Raw genomic sequence first — 19,630 nt, 5'->3', positions numbered from 1 at the left:
TAAATAAACAGATATGAACTTAATGCAGTGAGAATTTGCGTTTCTGAGCACTCTAAGTTGCAGTTTTTTCTGCAGCAGTGACTGCAATCTCTTGGTGTTCACGTTTGTAGTTGGGGCTTTTAACCACAAATAGGACCCAACAAAACGTGGTATGTATACAGTGATTGTTCCTACACATACTTTTTTTAATGTGATTTTTCGTATAATTTAGGGGTGAGGGCCAACAGCAAGGTATCCCAATTCACTTATCCTGCTTCTCTTCCTCTTCTGCGTCTAAGACATCCAAGCAAATATTTCTACAGCTTTGTTCACTTATAGAGGTCATATATCCAAGCCCCCAACAGCAAGGTTGTGCGAGTACATCCAGTTGACAGCAACTTCTTAGGTAGGGGTGTAGCCAAGTCTATAAATTAACAGTTGAATTTTCCAGTCTTCAATATAGATATTAGTCCAAATAAGAACATCCTGGGGCTCAGAGATACTGCCTTCTGTTTAGATGGGTTATTTTGTTGCAGTTGAGTGTTTGGCTGCAGTTCCCTCATTGAAAAACTCAAGTGAAACATAACTTCGTCAACTGTGATACCCTTACCTTCACCAGGGCTTTGAACTGCGCTTTGCCCATTTAAAAAAGACCTCAAACACACAGAGTTAGGAGGATGTGGTTAAGCCTGTGCCCTCCCAGTATTACTTCCGGGTGACCTCACCCCCAAGTAGTGACACCTCTTACTGATTATAATTTATTTGTATTGCCTAAGCTGAAGGTGGCTGATACAGATGATCTAGATAGTGTGCAAGGGTCCATTATCAGTGTGTCTGCATTTCTCTGACCAGTTTTTCACGGACATTGTGTGATCCTCGGTAGCCGCTAGCCATCATCATATAGTTCCGCTGTCTAAATTCTGATTGATAAATATGACTTACAGATGTAAATAATATGTCAAAATGTATCAGATATCTTGAAATATTTGTAAATCCCTATATCTAAAAAATAATAATGAATTTAAAAGCCATCAAAGGAACAGAATAAAAAGGAAACGTTTTCTAAAATATTGTTTTGTGGACTTACCATTCTTGCACTCTGTTTAGTTGTTTAATGTATGTTTGCTATTGTTCATTTTCCTAAAACTGTGATCCTGGGTAGGGCCATGAGGGTATGTGGATCCCAACCATTCCAGGCTCCATTTGCTTTGATTGTACGCCGCTCAGATCCTTTGGCACCCACTCTGCTGAAAACAAACGCTTGATCAGGCTTAAGGATTTCATGGAAACTCTGGCTCCCAAAGATGCATTTTTAGAGATAGAGCACAGGCAGAAATAGTGCTGGTCGCTTTCGACTTCGGGTGTACATGCATTGCAGGATCAGGTTCACCATCACAGAATAGTAAAGTCTCATGAAAGTCTCATGAAAGTGAAGACCCTAGTAAAATTGTTTGGAATGATGGAATCCTAAAACCTGATCCATTACACGTTGATACCCAATGCCAACATGGAATCTTCATAAAAAATGTTGCAGAAACATTTTGCCTCCATTTGAACCAATACATAAGATAACGATAAAGCACATTACACTAAAGTCATCTTTTTTTAGTACTTTTACTTCATTGCGTTCTGCAAGTGAGATACAGGCAGTAGATTTTCAGTTTATTTTCTATTTATGTTCTATTGGGTGTATTCAGGTTTTCCCTACCCATCTTTCCGGAGAGGCTAAAAAATCTGCAAGTCGAACTTCCACAAAACTCCAGATTGTGATTGGGTGCAAAGCAGCAGTCTGATGATTGGACTAGCATCTGGGGCATGGTAGAGGGCAAGCCAGTATCATGGGGGTGTCTCATTAGCAGCACACCAATGGCTCGTGTACCCGATGTTTAAACATTCGAGAAAAACATATGACATTTTGGGGCCCAACTACTAGAGAGCAGGATTATGCACAGCATGTGGCTCTGTCATATGTCTGATTCTGCAAATCTGTTACAAGTAAATAACGTGCTTATGTAATGCATTGCAATACATTAACTTATAGGGAGACAAGTGTCAGATTGTCTGCTCGTGGTCTGAAAAAGATATGGTATGATAGTATTTTCTGCTTGGGAGCAAGGATTTGCCTACTTGGTCACATGGTTGAATGATTTTAAAAAGGCAGTTTATTGTTCATGATGGCAACTAGATGTGGCTAAGGATCCATAATTAAGGGCCACAAGCTTTAATATCCCATTTATCATGTCCGATCAATGCTAAACTTATTTTTGTACTATTTAGGAAAGTCAAATTTACTTCATATCAGTCGGGCAAATTACTTTGCCCTTCCTTTCTGGGTTTGAGCAATAGCTGAGTTTCATCACAGTGCATGAGTAAGCCATATGGCTCTTTTAGCGGAGTATTAGGACACGTGCAAGTGTTACTTGCACAGGTAGACCGAGAGAGAGGGGATAATCTCCAGCAGCCTCTCCACTGTACAAGACAGGGTGGGGGACTTCCCTCCCCATTCTACTTGTTTCTTTCTTTTAAATAAGAAGGAACATAGCCATGCAAAGGCATAACACATACTTCTCATCGAGGTCTGCCTGCTGCCTTCCTCCTAATTCACGGGTTTCTCTTGTCTTGTGCATTGAGGGGTGATCAGTATGACTATGATATTCTTTGATTATTTATGTGCGATTAGCAACTCTGCTTTCTAAGGGTGGTCTTAGCTGAAAATAGACTCTCAGGCACTCACGCTATTCAGACGCATTGTTACAGGGCATGTTTCTAGGAGAACAGGGGGAAGGATGCATGGATGTTCATGGTGATTGGGCATCAGAAACGACTTCTCAAACTTTCAGTGTTCTCAAAATTGAAACATGATGGAACAAGGAACAGGCCCTGGTTATGGGACAGATTATGGCAGACATGGACCCACTTTTCTGTCCACGCCCTATTTGTGAATCTGTAAGGGGTCAGAAAGGTGTCTTCTTTGAGGAGGGTGGTAGGGTAGGTGTTTCTCCCAGAGCAGGCTGGCTTTGTTGATGAGCTTCCAGGATTGAGGTGTAATAGTTTTCTGTTGAAGTATGAAGGCAAGCTGCACTCACTTGGTGCTCTGAATCTCTTAAAACAATCATTGCTGGTAGGGTCCCCTTCCTATGTGATTCAGAAATGCATTGATAAATTGAGGAATGTGATGAGGGGGATGTGGTGTGACACTTAGTGTATGCGTCTCTCTTTCAGCATGAGATGCAGCGCTACAAGGAAGTATGCTACTACATGCTCTTCGCCCTGGCAGCATATGGCTGGCCCATGTACCTTATCCGGAAACCTGCCTGTGGGATCTGCCGTTTGGCAGGCTCCTGCTCGTGAGTATACACCTCTCAAATTTGATGAACAGAATAGCAAACCTTCTCCAGGAGAGAGTTTATTTTAGTGTCTTATGATCCTTCTTCCTCTGGCGTGGCCGACACAGTCTCATGCTCTTTGCTTTCTTCTCAGTGTCTAGTTATGCCTCTTGATACTTCTTCGCCAGCACTTTACTCCATAGACTTTATCCTTTCCTCCCCACTGTACTCTTTGTGTGTTCATTTGAGTGTTTGCTCCGTTTGCTTTTCTTTCTTCCCTTTCACTTTTCTCAGTTCATGTTTCCACTCTCCATATTATTCCCTTCAGTATTTCTTCCCGCTGTCCCTAAACCATTACTCTACTCTTGCCCTGTAACTTTTCCCATCTGTCGCATCCTATCCCACATTATTCGTTTTCACACCATCTTTCATCCCTCTCCATTTGCCTTGTACTCTCTTCACTCCTTGTACCTCTCTCCTTGGTTTTCTTTTGTTTCTTGACTTTTTTTCCATCTTCTTTTATGTTCTGCTCGTTGAATCTCACCATCTTCACTTTGTCGTGCAGGTTTTCTTTCTCATATGGTCTCTTTCGTTTGCTGTTTTCACGTCAAATTAATTTGTTCAGCTTTCACGCTTACCTCCTCCCCACCCCTTTTTGATTCTTTTTTGCCTCTATTCTTACCTTTGAAGCTCTTGCTCCATATTTTGCCTATTTGTACCTGTTTTCTTGTTCTCTTATCTAGATCTACTTTTTCTGTGTTGGTGTCTTGTTCTTAACTTTTTTTTCTCGCTATTTCCTCTACTGTTGTGTTCCCCTTTTAGCTGTATTTCGTCTCTTCTGTTTATCTGTTCACTTTTTTGTTGTCTTTTATTTTGCTAGTTTTCTATATTTTTTTACCTTGTCTGTTGTTTTCTATTGATCTGCTATCTGATCCCAGTCTTCTGAGCGCCATTCTCTTGTTCTCAAATCTTTTTTTGTCTTTTTCTCCTCTGTTCTTTTGTGTTCTCCTCTGTTTCTCTACTCTTACTTGCACTTCTCTTCCGTGTTCTTGTCCGGTCTTATTCCATCACCTTTTTGTGCTCCTTGCTGTCATTTTGCTTCTTTCTTGTTTGTGTTTTTTTTATCTGCTCTGTTTTTGGTCTTCTGTTCCTCTTATTCAATTAAAAAACATTTTTCTCTACTTTAATTTTTTGTTCTTGCCAGATCTTATTATTTTTCAGGTAATCCACAAGAGCAAATAGCTCATCGAATACCCTACAAACGCACCCATTTGGCTTAATAGTAGCTGCAGACTAAATGGAGGAATTGAGGGTGGGAATACTTGAAGAGACAAAAGGGCTGCCAAACAAGAATACATTAATTAAGAATTAAGAGGTAAAACCAGAAACTAGCAGGCACAAACACCAGCATTACCACATATCATAAGGCTGGATTTTTATGTGAGTGGGTGAGTTCTATATTGAGCTCAGTTCTAGCCCACTATGAAAAGTGAAAGGAATGGATGCAAAAATCTCCAAAGGAACAGCTCCGGATCATTTGCCACAGATAAATGTACTTCCTTTCTAAGGAAAATCCTTAACAAAGATTGGTGTTTTTGTAGGTGGTTAGATATAGTCTTCCTGATGGTTTTCTCTTCTTGGCAAATAGAAAAGCGATTAGCAGGTCCAGTGCAAATTGAAAGCCGATTACCATGTCTCAATATATCATTGCATCTGTCTCTGAACTGACATTAATCTGACCAGGTGAGGATGACTAGAAGGGTGGACATATTTGAGGGCCAGCTAGCAAGTGTCACTAACTTGCAAAGTGATTGTTTTTAATACCTTGCTTATCATTTTTGCTTTGCCTGAGTATTCGTCTATGTACACACATTTGGCTCCAGTGAAACCCTTAATCTTTCAGGTGTATCTGGGGCTCAGGGTCTGTTTGTAGCTCAAGTGAACCCCCACTGATAATGTGAAGGTTTCTGACCGTTATCTCTTTTTTTTCTCTTTTTACTTACTTACTTACTGCCTGTTATGCCGTCTGACACATAGGGCAGCAAGAAAGGACCTCCACTTCTGCCTTGGGAAAGTTTCATTACAGTGCCCCAGCTGCATTTTAGTCTCTTCATTTCTGATTCCACGGTTCAACTCCAGGTGTGCCTTGGCCTGTCTCTGCTCCGTTTTCCTTCTGGGGTCCAGCAGAGAGCTATTGTTTTAACAGAGGCATGTTCTCTTCTGATAGTGTGTCCTATTCATCTCTGTCTTTTTCTCGTAATGATGGGGTCCATGCTCTTTCTTGCATCGTGTGAGCAGTCCCTTGTTGGAGATGGTTTGCAGCCAGACAATGCGCAAGATACTTCTCAGGTTACTGGTGTGAAAGGCTGACAGTTTGGTGATGTCACTCTTCGTCATCCTCCAGCATTCTGATCCATACAAGAGTGTGGTCAGAACACAGCTCTAATAAAGCCCCAGCGTGGTGTTGGAGCTATACTGAGATGACCTCCACACATTGTTCAGCATCCTGAATGCATTCCTGGCCTAGTTCAGTCTGCTCTTGATGTCTCTGCCTGTACTCTGCATCATGTTTGATAGTACTAACTAAGGTAGGTGAGCTCTTCAGCCATGCCTAGGTCCTCTCCATCCACCTTAATTGGTCAGGGGTATGGGATGTTGAGTGGCATGACTTCTGATTTCTTTCTGTTGATCTTTAGGTCCGCTTGCTGTGCATAGATGTTGAGGCGAGACATCTTTTTCTGAATATGCTGGTGAGAGAGCATGGCCATGTAATCAGCATAGTGAAGGTCCTTCAGTGTAGAGAATAAGGTCAATCTGATGCCTCTGACTTGGTCTTCTGTTGTATGTTGCTTCACCCAGTTAATGACTAGGTTGAAGAGCAATGCTCTCCCTCACCAGTCTTGACATCAAAGCTGTTCTCACTATTTCCCACCTTACAGGTGAAATTATCATAGAAGTGCTTGATGAGGAGAACGATCTGCTGCAGTATGCCATAGGCTCTCAGTATATATATGTCACGGTGGATACTGTCAAAGGCTCCCTCAAAATCAATGAAGTTGATGTATAGTTGTCCCTGCTACCCCAGGAACTGCTGAATGATGTTGCGTAAAGTAATGATCTGGCCAACACTCCCTCTGCCCATGCAAAATCCAGCCTGTTCTTTATTTAACGGCTTGCCCACAGCATCAGACATGTGCTATACTATGATTTTCACCAGAATTTTACTCTGGATTGACAGAAGGGTGATTCCACACCAGCTGTTAGTATGTTAATGCTCCTTTCTTTGGTGTCTTGGCAATGATGCCTTAGTTCAGTCATCTGGTACTTTTGAACTTTCCAAGTCGATGTAAACAGTGGTTGGAGGGTTTTGGCTGATATTTCAGGGTCTGCATCAAACATTTCTACATTCAGGTTGTCTTAGCCAGGAGTGCTTCTGTTCTTGAGAGATCGTATGGCAATGACAATTTCTTCTTTCTGTGGTGAGGGTAGTGTTCACATTCAAGTCTGTCTCTGCTTCTTGGATGTCCACTTCTCTTGCTGGTACTGATCTGTCCAAGATTTCTCTGCAGTATTCAGTCCACCGTGCTTCCTGTGCTTTCTCTGTTGTGAGTAGTCTGCCTTGCTTGTCCATGATAGCGGTGTTGTATGTTGTACATTAGTTAACAAACAACTATCTTCGTGATTTTTGAAGGCCTTACCCTGTGCTTCTCCACTGCTTTCCTCCTCTGCTTCTCTAGTAAGGCTATCCTTGTACGCCGACTTGTCTGCTCTTGTCATTCTTTTGACTGCTCTGCTTGCTTTTGTCTACTTTTGCTTGTACTTCACCTTCAGCCTCTCAGATTTGGTCTCTGTGAGTTTCTTTCTTGCTGCTTTCCTGTCTTCAATAGCTTGCCAAGTGTGGTGTATTGTCTTAGTCATTCTTTCTTGTTCCTTGTCTTGGTCCCCAGACTTGTTTGACTGCTCTTCACAGATATTGAAGAGACCTGCTCTCATTTTCTGTGGACTGCGTCTGCAGCTGGCTCAGACTGATCTTCCGAGAGTGCCAGGAGTTGAAACCTGTTGTTGATTTGTAAGACAAATGGCTTATCACTCCTGGGGTTCTGTAATTTTGCCATGTAGTGATGTTTTGCTTTCTGTTATTCTGAACTTAAGCTTCACAAGAGTGCTCACTACATGGTGATTACTGCCGACGTCGTTTCTCCTCCCCACTCTGACATCTTGCAGTGAGTGTCTTCAGGTGCCGCATATCATCAGATGGTCTATCTGGTTTCTGTTAGCCATTGGGTTAGCACCAAGTTAGTTTGTCAGTATCGCAGTGGGGGAAGAGAGTCCGTTCTATGACCAGATCATTTGTGATGCACAATTCCGACAGTCTTTCTCGATTGTTGGTCATTGCTCCACAACCTTCCTTTCCCGTGGCTCTGCCCTGGTTCGTGTTGTTATTTCTGACTTTCGCATTTAAGTCTCCCATCACAATTTTCAGGTTGTGGTTTGGCACAGCTTCAACCTCATCTTGCATCTGTTGTTAGAATATGTCTATGGCTGTTTTTCTGTGTCATTTCTTGTAGCATAGCACTGGATAATGGCGGTGTTGATGTTTTTGCCTATTTAACCTGACTGTCATGAGTCTCTGCCGAATGGCTTCTACTCAGCCAGGCATTTCTCTGCTCTCTTGCTTAGGATGATGGCTACTCCTTCTTGCTGTTGGTCATCATCCCTTCCTGAGTACAGTACCGTCTCTCCTGTCGTGGCTTTCATTCTGCCAGATCCGGTTCCCTCAGGATGTGTACGTTGTTGTGCCTCATCTCAGATGTTACTTGAGCCAGCTTTCCTGTATCATACATAGTCCGTAAATTCCGGGATCAAAATCTGTTTGCACTTAGCATTCAGAACTTCCATCATGCTGTCAGTAGTTTCCTTGGGGCTTTGACTTCTGTAATTTGTGCATGTCTCATGCAGAGACTTTAGAAGTGTATTGTGCCCAGAAGATTTTGTGTTTTTATTTATGCTGTTTCCGTAACAAATGATTTTTATAGGACAAGGTTGTTAGCCTTGTGTCATCTCCCAATCTGGAGGACCAGTGGATTGTGCTTTGTTTGGTCTTTACCCTTTGACCGGTCTTGGGCGACCATGCCTGGTGACTAAGCTCCTGCCAGCATAGATCACTGAGACATGCAAGCCCCTCAACCACTCCAAGGTGGTGATTCTCAGAAGAACCCTCTCTTGGAAAGTACAACCAAAACTTGTAGGTCCAGTGGAAAATAGGAAACTGATTACCAAGTTTCTCGGTATTGTGAGCATCTGTCTCTGAACATGCCTTGGTCTTGTTGAGTGAGGTTGACTAGAAGTGCGGCCATGAGTGAGGGCCAGCTAGCAAGTGTCACTAACCTGTAAAGTGATTGTTTTATTTAGCTTGCTTATCATTCTTTCTCTGTTCAAGTATTCCTCTATGTGGACAAGTTTGGTTCCAGTCAAACCCTTAGCTTTTTAGGTGTGTCGGGCTCTTTGCAGCTCAGGATTAGATAAGTGAACCCCACTGACAATGTACAATTTTCTGACCTTTCTTTGTTTATTTTCTCTCCTTGTCTGCTCTTTATTTGTTCCTTTCTCTTACTTAGACTCTCTCCTCCTAATATATTTTCATTCTTATCCAGTTGTTGCCTCTGCTCGTCCCGTCCCCGCTACGCCCCGGGTGTCACCATTGAGGAAGACAACTGCTGCGGCTGCAATGCCATCGCCATCCGACGACACTTCCTGGATGAAAACATGTCCTCGGTTGACATTGTGTACACCTCGTGCCATGATGCTGTAAGGCGGCGCATTTGCAGAGATATTAAACATCTGTCTGTCTTTGTCTCTTGCCAGCATCCTGTGTGTCATCTGCTACCAACTATTCTGTTTCCTAAGTCAATATCTGAGGAGCCCTTTCCTCCGTCGTTCCCTTCTGCTTACATGTCAGTCATTGTCTCCTCTTGCACCATTTGACCTTGTTTAAGCTTCCCTTACTAAGCTTCATTCCAGCTTCCTGCATAATAACCTTTTTTCCACCTGTCCAGTCAGAATGCATCTCTGCTCTTTTTTATTATCCTGGCTGACAACCTGTCATTCTTCCATCCCATCTAGATTGCCCCACATCCACACTGAATACATCTCTGCCGTTTTCTTTGCCCTCTTCTCTTTCTCTCTCATCTAACCAACTTATCACCAGCTCCTCCTGTTCTAGCAGACCAGTTCTGAGCCTTTCCTTCTGTACCCGCTTACTCATCGCCTGGTACTGGCCCATTGCGTCATACCCGTGATTACCTCATATTGTCTTCCTCCTATCCCATCACATCTTAGCTGTGGTCTCCTCCAATCCTAGCTAACTGTGTCTCCATCCCACACTCGTATTACTGCTTTCATCTCCTTCTGCCTCATCTGACTTCAGCTCAGCCTCTTTCTCCTCCTAACCCTGTTGACTGCATCTCAGCCTTTTACTAAATTGTCACCTCTCCTCTGACCCATCTTGGGCACATCTCATCCCTCTCCTCATATCACAACTAGCCATAGCAAGCAAACAAAATGTTTCTGTAATTTGTCATGTAGTTAAATATGTCACTTCTGATTTATACTCTTGTCAATCCGAGGACTCCAGTGGCACATTATTATGCGAACCACTCGCCATATAAATATGTTCACAGATTAATTGTGCAGAAATGGGACTTGGTTATCCTGCAAATCCAGCATAAGTCTGGATACCCTCTAGAGTGCTGGCTTTAGGTCAGTATGATGGTACTGCGCACCAGGCACCAACCTCAAGGTTGTGCCCTTTGCATGACTGGCTGAGGCGAGGTAAGAGCAGCCTACAGAGATCTGTCGGCCCGGCGTGTTTCAGGGTATAATAAGAATGACATGATACCTAGTGTGAGAAGTTGGCCTGCCATATGCTGTCCACTATTCTAGTGGGCACCTTGTACCAGTCCAAATGACCCTTATTGATGGTAGGTTTAAAGACAACCTATATAGAAAGCTATCCTAGTGGTAGCTGTGGAGAGCAGCCTTCAGGCTAAGTCTTGAAGGAATGCGGGTCATGTTCGTGCTATATAAAACTTTACAAATAAATAAAATAAATGTAAAGCAGCTTGTTTTACCAGTCTATAATCTCATGAATGACCAAATGAAAGGAGAACCTCACCAGATATATATATATATCACATCCCTCTAGTCTCTATGAGGCTAGAAGCAAAAGTACATACAGTAACCTTTTTTATCACACAGTAAATTAGCACAATATATGGTTAGCCCTAAGGGCGTACCAAACCATATACTAAGAAAGTGGTATAAGAACCCACGAAAGACATAGAGACAAGGCCTAAGGCCTGTAGAACCACTGGGGCCACCAGGAACCACCCAAGGTAGTGACTCAGGTGACCCACAGGGGACGCGTGCAGTGTCTAAACACTTTTTGATATTCTCTTGCACCTGTTTAAATGACTAAGGTCATAATAAACATACCTTTTGACTTGACAGCCGCGAATCACCATTGACTTCTATGGAGGAAGTTGTGATTAGAATTGTAAAGATTAGGGACACTTAGAAGTGGACTTGGAGCAAACCCCTTTAGAACTAGGCAGTTCTAGAGTCAATACCCACGGGAGCACCGGAGTCCCCGAGTTACCTCACCCAGGGAAGCCGGGTGCATAGGTGTCTTTTCGTGTCGGGTTTCATCGTCGTTTTCTAGGGCGAGCTGCTGAAAAGTGCTGCAGGCGTCCAAGTGGAATGTGTCCGGATGGATCAAAGGGTGGATCGGAGATCTGAAGAACCTGAAAGCAGACGGACAGAGTCTGGATCACTAGCCAGTAACCAAGAAGGCGATTAGCAGATTTCGGGTGATTTCAGATGCAGAAGGTGAAGCTTGACTCTTCAGCCATGAGGAATCAGGAGGCGTTGACAACGACCAGGAGCTGGATTCAAGCTGTCCCACAAAGGATGTCGAGTGCTGCTGAGTCGGTATCCAGATTGGACCCAACAAGCCTTGGCAACAGAAACCCACGCAGAAAGCAAAAATTGGCTTCGGTGCATACCAGCAAGGTCTGAGGGACTCACTCTTTGGAGGGGAGTCAGAGCACTTCTGTAGCAACCAGGAAAGCCCAAGAAACAAAAGAGATTCCTTTGTGGGGACCCACCAGTCGACGGACCAGGGATCGCGAAGGAGCCTCGAGCGGAAATGCTAGAAGTGGGCCCATGGAACTCTCTTGGAGTATAGGCCAACAATCTTCAGTGTATATGGTGCTCGGGGCTTGGACTACAAGTAGCCAAATGCACAACTTCGGGAAAGCTCAGGAAGTCGATGCACTAGCAAATGTGCACGGTGTCCAGGAGTTCGGGTCTCAGCTTTGCTGGGATCTCGTGTAGACCTCGGAGAAGTCTGGAAGTCTGTGTCCTGAGTCACAAATCCGTTGGGATCCGGCAGAAGCCTTGGAAATACAGACCGGCAAGATGCTTCTTTGGTGCCTGTTTGAACAGGGGAGTCACTCCTTGACCCAAGGGAGATTCTCCCGTCTTCTAGCTCAAATAGAATATCGAAGTTTCAGGATATATGTTGTAGAGTTTCGTCCAGGTATAATCTAAAGTCCTAAGGACTGGGTTCCTATACTTATACTAAGTTTAGGGATTGGACTTACTCTAGGGTCCCACCTATGGGAGGACCCAGGGAGGGAGTAGTTGCACCCCTTTCCCCTTGTCCAGTTTCGTGCCAGAGCAGGGCTGAGTGCCCCTGCAACCGGTTTGAACTGGGGTATGCACAGGGACACCAAGTGTGCCCCCAGCACTGTCTGAGAAGCATTCTATGAATGCACCCAACCAGCCCCAATACACTAAAGCCTCCTTGGGAGGTGGTTATACCTCCCTGTGACAGGAAACCTATTGTCCAGGCCTCCCTTGCCAGAGTTTCGTCCAGCAGCAGGGGGTCAGACTCGTGTCTGTGGCTGCAGGATCCATTTTGTGATGCTGGTACTCTTTTAAACTATTACCGGTTAGGTAAGTGTGTTCATGTCTTCTCCCACTAGAAGGGTGGAATTCTACCCCCGCCGCCAGGACTGGTGGAGGGGATGGGGTAGGATTCCAAAGTGTTTGAAACCAAACACGACCTGTTTCCATTCCAAAGTTTGCATTTACCGCAAGGTTATAATGCACTTAAGCGTATGCGGTCTGGCTGCATCACAGAACAGCATCAGAGAATAGATTCCGAAAGCTGCAGAGGGGTCCAGCTCATGCATGGGCACCCTCTCACACAAAACCAAGCACTCTGCCTTCAGGATTGATAAGGCCTGTCATAGGAGTGACTTATAGGTTTATATGTGTCAGTGATTAAAGGTAGATATAGGTAACCTATATCTTAGTAAGGGGTGCATGCACCACCTTACCCCGGCTGCAGTAGCAGACCTGTTGCCATTTTGGAAGGCTTCCCAGGGGTGGCATAATACATAATTCAGCCCTGGTAGGCCCCTGGGGTACCTATGCCCTTGGTACCTAGGGTCTCCAGATGAAGCACTCTAAGGCATATGCCTTTGGTACCTAAGGTACACTAGGGACTCACAAGGGTAACCCAGTAACCAACCTAAAGTACAATACAATCAATTTAGAGAGGAAGCAGCTAGGCTGGAGTCCTAAATAGCAGGGCCCCAGCCAGACTAAAGTCGAAAAACAGTGAAACACCAGCAAAAAGAGGGGGTAACCATAGTAAGCAGATCCTACTCTCCTACACCTCTGGTTGCTAATGCACTTGATGGAGAGAACTGTAACTTATTGACTCAATGTGATGTAACATAGAGTGTTATTTTTCTCTTGCATAGATTGTGTTTTATGTAGACAGCTCAGTGGGTTACTGCTTGCCACAGAAATTCTTTTGTTACTTGGCCTTCATAAGTTACAATCCTTATGATACAACACATTGAACTATAAACTGGCGTCAAGGCGCTGCATGCAAATTGTAAAGCACAGGTTTAGAACCTTATAGTTTTTTCCTCAATCTTATGTCATTAGAAGATTGCCTAAAAGTGTTCCTTTAAGTAGTAATACAGTTTTATTAGAATGACACCCCCAGTCATTATATTAAGTTTCAAATCCTAAGTTTATGGGGTGGATTTATTAACACTTTGCCCCTGTTTGCATCACAAAAGTGACACAAACCTAGTGCACAGTGTTGTTTTTGGGTTGCTTTCCATCGCAAATCCTGAATTTCTTTGAGAAGTAGTACTAAACTAAAACAAAGTAGCACCATATGCTACTTTGTACCAAGGAGGCATACCATGGATTGTATGTTAATGTTTCCATGTACCCATCCATGTATTTTGACGCTAATCCCGCTACTGACTTTGGTAGAATGGGATTTGCATAAATAAATTACACCTCCTCAAGGCAGGTGTAAAGTTGGAGAAAAGATTTATCTGTTGCAAACCTTTCCAACTTTCAATGTGTGCTGCTCCATACAGCGCACACACAAACTGATATAGTATTAAACTTTGTCAAAGCATAGAATTTTGTGCCAGAAGGGCACCCATCCGCATAAAACCTATGTTTGACATCACACACACCCTTACACTATAGGGAATGAGTGTGTGCTATGGTGCAAGGTAGTCTAAAGTACGTCAGCACTAGAGGCGAGAGCAACAGCATCATATCTTCATAGACGTGGCGCTCTTGTGCGCTCTCATTTTCATTCAACACTGCGCTGCAGCTTGGTTATTGCGCTGTGTGAAAACTTAGTAAATCTGCCCCCTCATTTATCCAGATGAAGCACTCTTAGCATAAAATGCCTAGTTGAATGGATGACGGGTCTCCAACACCTTGTAGCCCTTATTGTCTTAAGTAACATTTCCTATACGGTAATGTACACACTTGTTCTCTCTTTAGTATGTTTGTAATGTAAAGAGCTCGGACACTCTTCATTGGTATGAGTAACACTATAAAAAAAATGTGATAAGGGGTTTCAGGAGAGATGACTGGCATCATTGGGGGGTGGCAGTGAGGGATTCCATTCAGAGAGAGGTCATAGGGGGTGCAAACAAAGGTTGTCGGAGCAGGCGCCACTAATGCCTGATCTCTTGTGCTGTGCTAAGTACCAGTTGTATGTAGCAAAAACTGGTAGCACTAGCAGGTTATATTTTTTATTTCATTCTGGAACAGCACGAACAAAGTACACAGTGCTCCATCTGTCAGGCTGACTTGTTTCCAGCTAGCTGGCGATTGGTCTCACTAAAGGTGCGACCGTGCGCCTCAATGGCCAGTTCAGCCATTCCTTATCTTCGGGCCTTCCCTAAGCTGGAGTTTGAAATGTGGACTCTCATAAGACGTGGTTTGCTGTTAGCTGAGACAGAGAAAATATCCTTGGATTGTTTGATACGACCTCTTTAAACTTCTCAAACCCTCACAGAAATGTGAATTTAGAGAGAAGATTTAAAAAGACAGTCTTGCACCAAATAACTGGTAATGCCCGTTCTCAAATGCTGCTTGTGTGGTTACCTGAAATATGCTTTTATTACATTTCTCGATTTTTTTTTTTGCATTCTAGCTTTTAAAAAGTAGACACATTATCCTTCTGCCATTTTCCCTTACATACCCAATGGAAAAAAGATTTTTTTAGCCAGAGCGATGTCGCTTGTAAATTGTAAGTAAGTCGGCTGTTGCACCATGAAGATTTTGTAAAATCATATACGAAGGTCCATCTGCCTACATGCTGCCTGGTCCAGAGCAACATATAGCAGTTTATCTAGTCAGTAAGAATGCTTCAATTACTTACTGAAAATTGCATTACTTCAAGTACTTTTTCAGCATAATTGCCATAGTGCCAGCGCGCCTAACATACACGCCCAGTTTTGAAAGTAGAAAAGCCCACTGCCTCCACCTCGCAACCTACAGTTTTAGTTGACACAAGACCCCAGAAAATATGGTTGGCCTGGTCATAGCAGGGTGGGAGGGAGGGGTTAATTAATTATGGTGCAAATTTACTTGGAGTAATGCAATTATTGGTAAGTAATTGAAACATTGCCTTCTCCTACATTTTCCCCCCATAATTAATTACATAGGGCCTGATTACGATGTCCGTTGTGGATTGGACCCAACCGACCATAGGTTGGCGGTTCTGACCGCATAATATGGATGCAGAACCATCTATTTTTCAATGGCTGCTTCTGCGGCGGGCGAAAAGGCCGGCAGCACAAGCATTAAAAAATGGATATTTCTAAACATCTCCACCATGTGGTGTCTGCCACACGGTCCAGGGCTGTTTAGGTGTGCCCCGTACCTTGCCCCCAGACCCCATAACGGAGGGCCAGGGGGCAAGGGGGCCCTGATAGGGACACACAAAGTCACTTTCTGACAGCCTTTCTATGTTGGAAAGTAACATTATAATCCTGACGGCGGAGTGGAGGCTGGTGCGCCGTCATTATGGGGTTGTGTTTCTCTCTGATGCTCCGACCGGCCCAAGGAGCCCATCGGAACAGCAGGGGACGGTGCCTCTGCTTCTGCTTCTTCCTGCCGCATCATAATGCGGAGGGCGGTCAGCAGGGGCAGATGTTGGGCGTACTGCAACCAACGGTCGGTCGGTCAATTGCGATCTGCCCAACATCGTAATCAGACCCTTAGTGAGAAATAGCAAGCAATAATATATACCAGGACAACTCACTGTACATGCACCACTCAGTTTATTTTAATATGGAATCAAACCTTCTATTACTTCATAGAAGACAGCAGTTTTGAACCCATAATCTCCTCCAGGTCAATTTCCTGCATTACTCAGTAATGTCACACAAAGTTAAAGATAATAGCCCATGTTGGAGCCCTACAAATTTCAATCAAAGATGCCCCTTGAGACTCCTCAGGGGAAGTGGATATGGCTCTGGTCAATTTACCTTCCACCCCTGCTGAACACTGCTCCCTATATGCCAATGCTACCAGAGATCTGCTCCACCTACTCGGCATCTGTTAGGAAGGTTTAGATCCTTTCCTGGCTGGCCCAGAATTAACAATCAATGAAGAAGTAATCCTGCTATCGGAAACCCAATCCTTGTCAATCAGATAGCCCGCTTAACATCCAAATTATGTAACTCCACCTCTTCAGGGGAAGAAGGATTGGGATGAAATACTGGTAAAATAAACTCCTGCTCTCTATGGAATACTGAATCTACTTTAGGGATGAAAGAAGGCCCAGGAAGAAAGTCTTCAAGGTGAGTAATCACAAATCCACCCTCTCAAGAGGTTCAAAGGGAGACCTCTGCAACACATCTAGGAATACATAAAAATCCCAAGACCGGTAACCCGGTCTAGCCGAAGACCTAGGATTAAGAAACCCCTTACGCCTTTTAGACAAGCCCACGTGCATCTTGTAAATTACCCCAAGACGTCCTATAAGCCCTAACGACTGCCCACTGGATCTTAAGAGTGGATACCTTTAATTCTAGAGCAAAACAATCCTGCATTTAAACCCAGCGCCTTCACCTGCTCAACCTGAAGCCTAAATGGAGGAAGCTACCTTCTCAGAACCCCCTTTACCTTTAACTCTGACCTTTCAGCCTCTAAGTTGTCAGCCTGAGTCAATGACGACCTGAAGGAGAGGGGATGGAAATAATAGACGAGTGACCCTCTTCAATAATCTTCGCGGTCATTATCATATGGTACCAAGCCGAGCGGGTCATGCTGGAGTTACCAATATCACAGAATTCTCCTGCTGCAACCTGATCAAAAGCCTCCAAAGGAGAGGAAAAAGCTGGAAGACATAAAGGGTCCCCTTCGACCAAGGACAAGAAAGGGTATCCACTGCCAAAGCCCTCTCTTCCCTCACCCTTGAACACAATAGGGGAAGAAGGCAATTCTGTGCTGATGCGAATAAATCCGCTACTGGAGTCCCCCACTCATCACAAATCCCGAGAAATGCCTGCCTTATCAGACACACGTCTTGAGAGGAGGTCATTTCCCTGCTCAATTTCGCCAATGTGGCATTGTTTCCCCTGAATCTAAATCACTCTCTGCTCCATTATGTTGTCTGTGCCCACAAATATATGTGGTCGGACATCCTCGACAAAGCTGGAGATCTTGTGCCCCCTTGTTTGTTAGAAGCACCCGAAGCCATGGTTGTGAATCTAATAATATCTGAAGAATTATCGGCTATCCGTTTCGCCCCCTGCTCCATTACAGCTGCAAATTAAAATGTCCACATTCTACTGGATGGCAGTGACTCAGTCCTTTACAAAAGACTGCTGTGTATGCCACATAAGTAAATGCCTTCATGGATATAGATTTGGCAGCAAAAGATTTCTTAGCACTATCAAACTTACGATCCACAGCATCGGCAGGCAAGCAGTCCTCTGGGTTAAACGCCGTCCGGCCAATCAGTGGCACCAGGATTGAACCCACCCTAATGTCAGACAAAAATACCTCCTCCCCCTTCGTGAGGGCGTGCATCTTTTGGAGAAACCTCAGAGTACTGGATTGATCCATCTCCTTCCAGTGGCTCAAAATCAGTTCGCTAATTCGCTATGAAGAAGTAGAAACAAAAGCGAAGGTGTGGCATACTGAGGGAAGAGGCCCTCTTCATCTGGCTGAGCCAATGGCTGTTCAAAGCACACGTTACGTATGACATTATCCAAAATCTGGCCCAGATCCTCCCTGGAAAAGTATTTTCCATAAGCTGAAGTATTAGGACCCTGTGAAGCTGAATCTGAAGAAGTATCCGGGGCATCTCCCTTTGCTGTGGGAGACCCAGCTTTGTTTCCCTTTGTTTATGCTTGGCAGTCAACACTTTAGCGACCGCCACCTCGGTCATGGACTGGACCTGGCCTCAGTCAAATGAGCAGCACTGGCAGGGGACTGTTCCTGGGCTTTTTAGGTCTCTAAGCCCCAGGCCCACTTTGATTAGAAAGAGGAAAAAGAAATCATCTGCCTCTTTTGTGCACACTTCTTGCTCTCCATAGTTGTGAACACACACACTCCATTGTGGAAAACCCCCAGAAATGGTAGAAACGAAGGTTCCTTAAATACCCCTGTTGTGCACACGATAGATAGTTCAATAACGAAAAACACGCCCTCCAAAATCAAGGCCTCACAATGTAAGTGTACAAGGGTGCACACCATCTGTTTCCCATTATGCTACGGGCTACCTGCCCAGCAATCACCAGGCTCAAGGAGGCCCAGCTGTCTCAGGTAAAATATATAACATTAGGCGTGAGCTGCAGTGCAACTCTTAAGTTATAAAACGAACTGGCAAGCATCTCCCTCAGTGTAAAGCAGCTCAGGACACGCATTCCTGGTCCTCCAAGCCAGGAAGAAAAAAAGCCCATCGTCTGGAGGCGCTCAGCTGCCTCCCAACGAAAGTAAGTAATGCCACAACATTCCCTGGAGCCAAGCACAGTAGCATGCTGGAACCCCCACCCCCAAGCAGTTTGAAAAACTCGTGCGCCATCCCGCCGTTCCTTCCTTCCCGTCGGTTATGTACATCAAGACCTTTTGTGGTGTTGGAACAGCCACAGTTTATTTACATCATAAGTTGGTACACACTTGTCATGAAGGCATTTGCAGTTGCTATCACTTCACTACATAGTGTCACTCACCATTCTAGAACCATTCTAACAAACTTGTAAGAACAAATTAGTCATGAGGACAACCCTGCAACTCCTCCCTAAGGTGTTGTCACACTTCCATGTTACCCAAACTATACAACTACCTGCTCTCTTCTAGAAGCCAAGAAACACCCGTTGAAAGGGCCCTACACATGCTAGATGTGCAAAGAGAAGTCATTTACTGCCTCCGGGAAGCATATAATCTAAAGCAAGAAAGAAATTCTTTGTCTCCTTTGTTCAAGCAAACAAGGGAACGTTCGTAACTAAGGGAACCATTGCACAATGGATAGTACAGACAATTCACATTTGCTACAAACAGTAGAAAGGCCACTAGAAGATAAATCCAGGGTGCACCCCACATGGAACAAGCATTGACACGGCCAGTATTGGTTTAGTACATTTTCTTTAGCCATATTACACAGCAGCGCAAGCTGCTGTGCAGCATGCCGAGCACAATGTCATAGTCAACGCTGCCCCTGTCATAGAGCGTTTTCTTATTTTTTAGCCTTAAGCCATGTTTATTTGGCGAACCTGCAATCCATATTTATTTGGTGTGCCTATAAGCCATGTTTATTTGGGGAGCCATTATTGCGAGATAAAAACATCATATATACATATATGTCTTAGTACAAATGAGCCTATTTACACTAATATATACCCAACCTCAAATTCTCTGTAATTAAAGAATAATCCAGGGCACCCAAGGCTGCTTCAACATTTTATTGGCAAGAC

The 19,630-nt window shown here is 44.1% G+C and overlaps 1 protein-coding gene across 3 annotated transcripts in view; it reads left to right on the top strand.

The window, feature by feature from the left end:
• DAGLA (diacylglycerol lipase alpha) overlaps positions 1–19,630 on the top strand; it is a 642,479-nt gene that overhangs the window by 579,079 nt on the left and 43,770 nt on the right. For all 3 annotated transcript variants that reach the window (XM_086955592.1, XM_086955591.1, XM_086955593.1), the window contains exons 9-10: positions 3,202–3,326; positions 8,960–9,113. In XM_086955592.1, the coding sequence (XP_086811718.1) occupies positions 3,202–3,326; positions 8,960–9,113 (279 nt within the window). The remainder of the gene's footprint in view (positions 1–3,201; positions 3,327–8,959; positions 9,114–19,630) is intronic.

This window comes from Lissotriton vulgaris, chromosome 2_1 (genome assembly GCF_964263255.1).
Source record: "Lissotriton vulgaris chromosome 2_1, aLisVul1.2, whole genome shotgun sequence".
NCBI classification, from domain to species: Eukaryota; Metazoa; Chordata; class Amphibia; order Caudata; family Salamandridae; genus Lissotriton; species Lissotriton vulgaris.
This window is presented reverse-complemented; position numbering and strand designations above follow the sequence as displayed.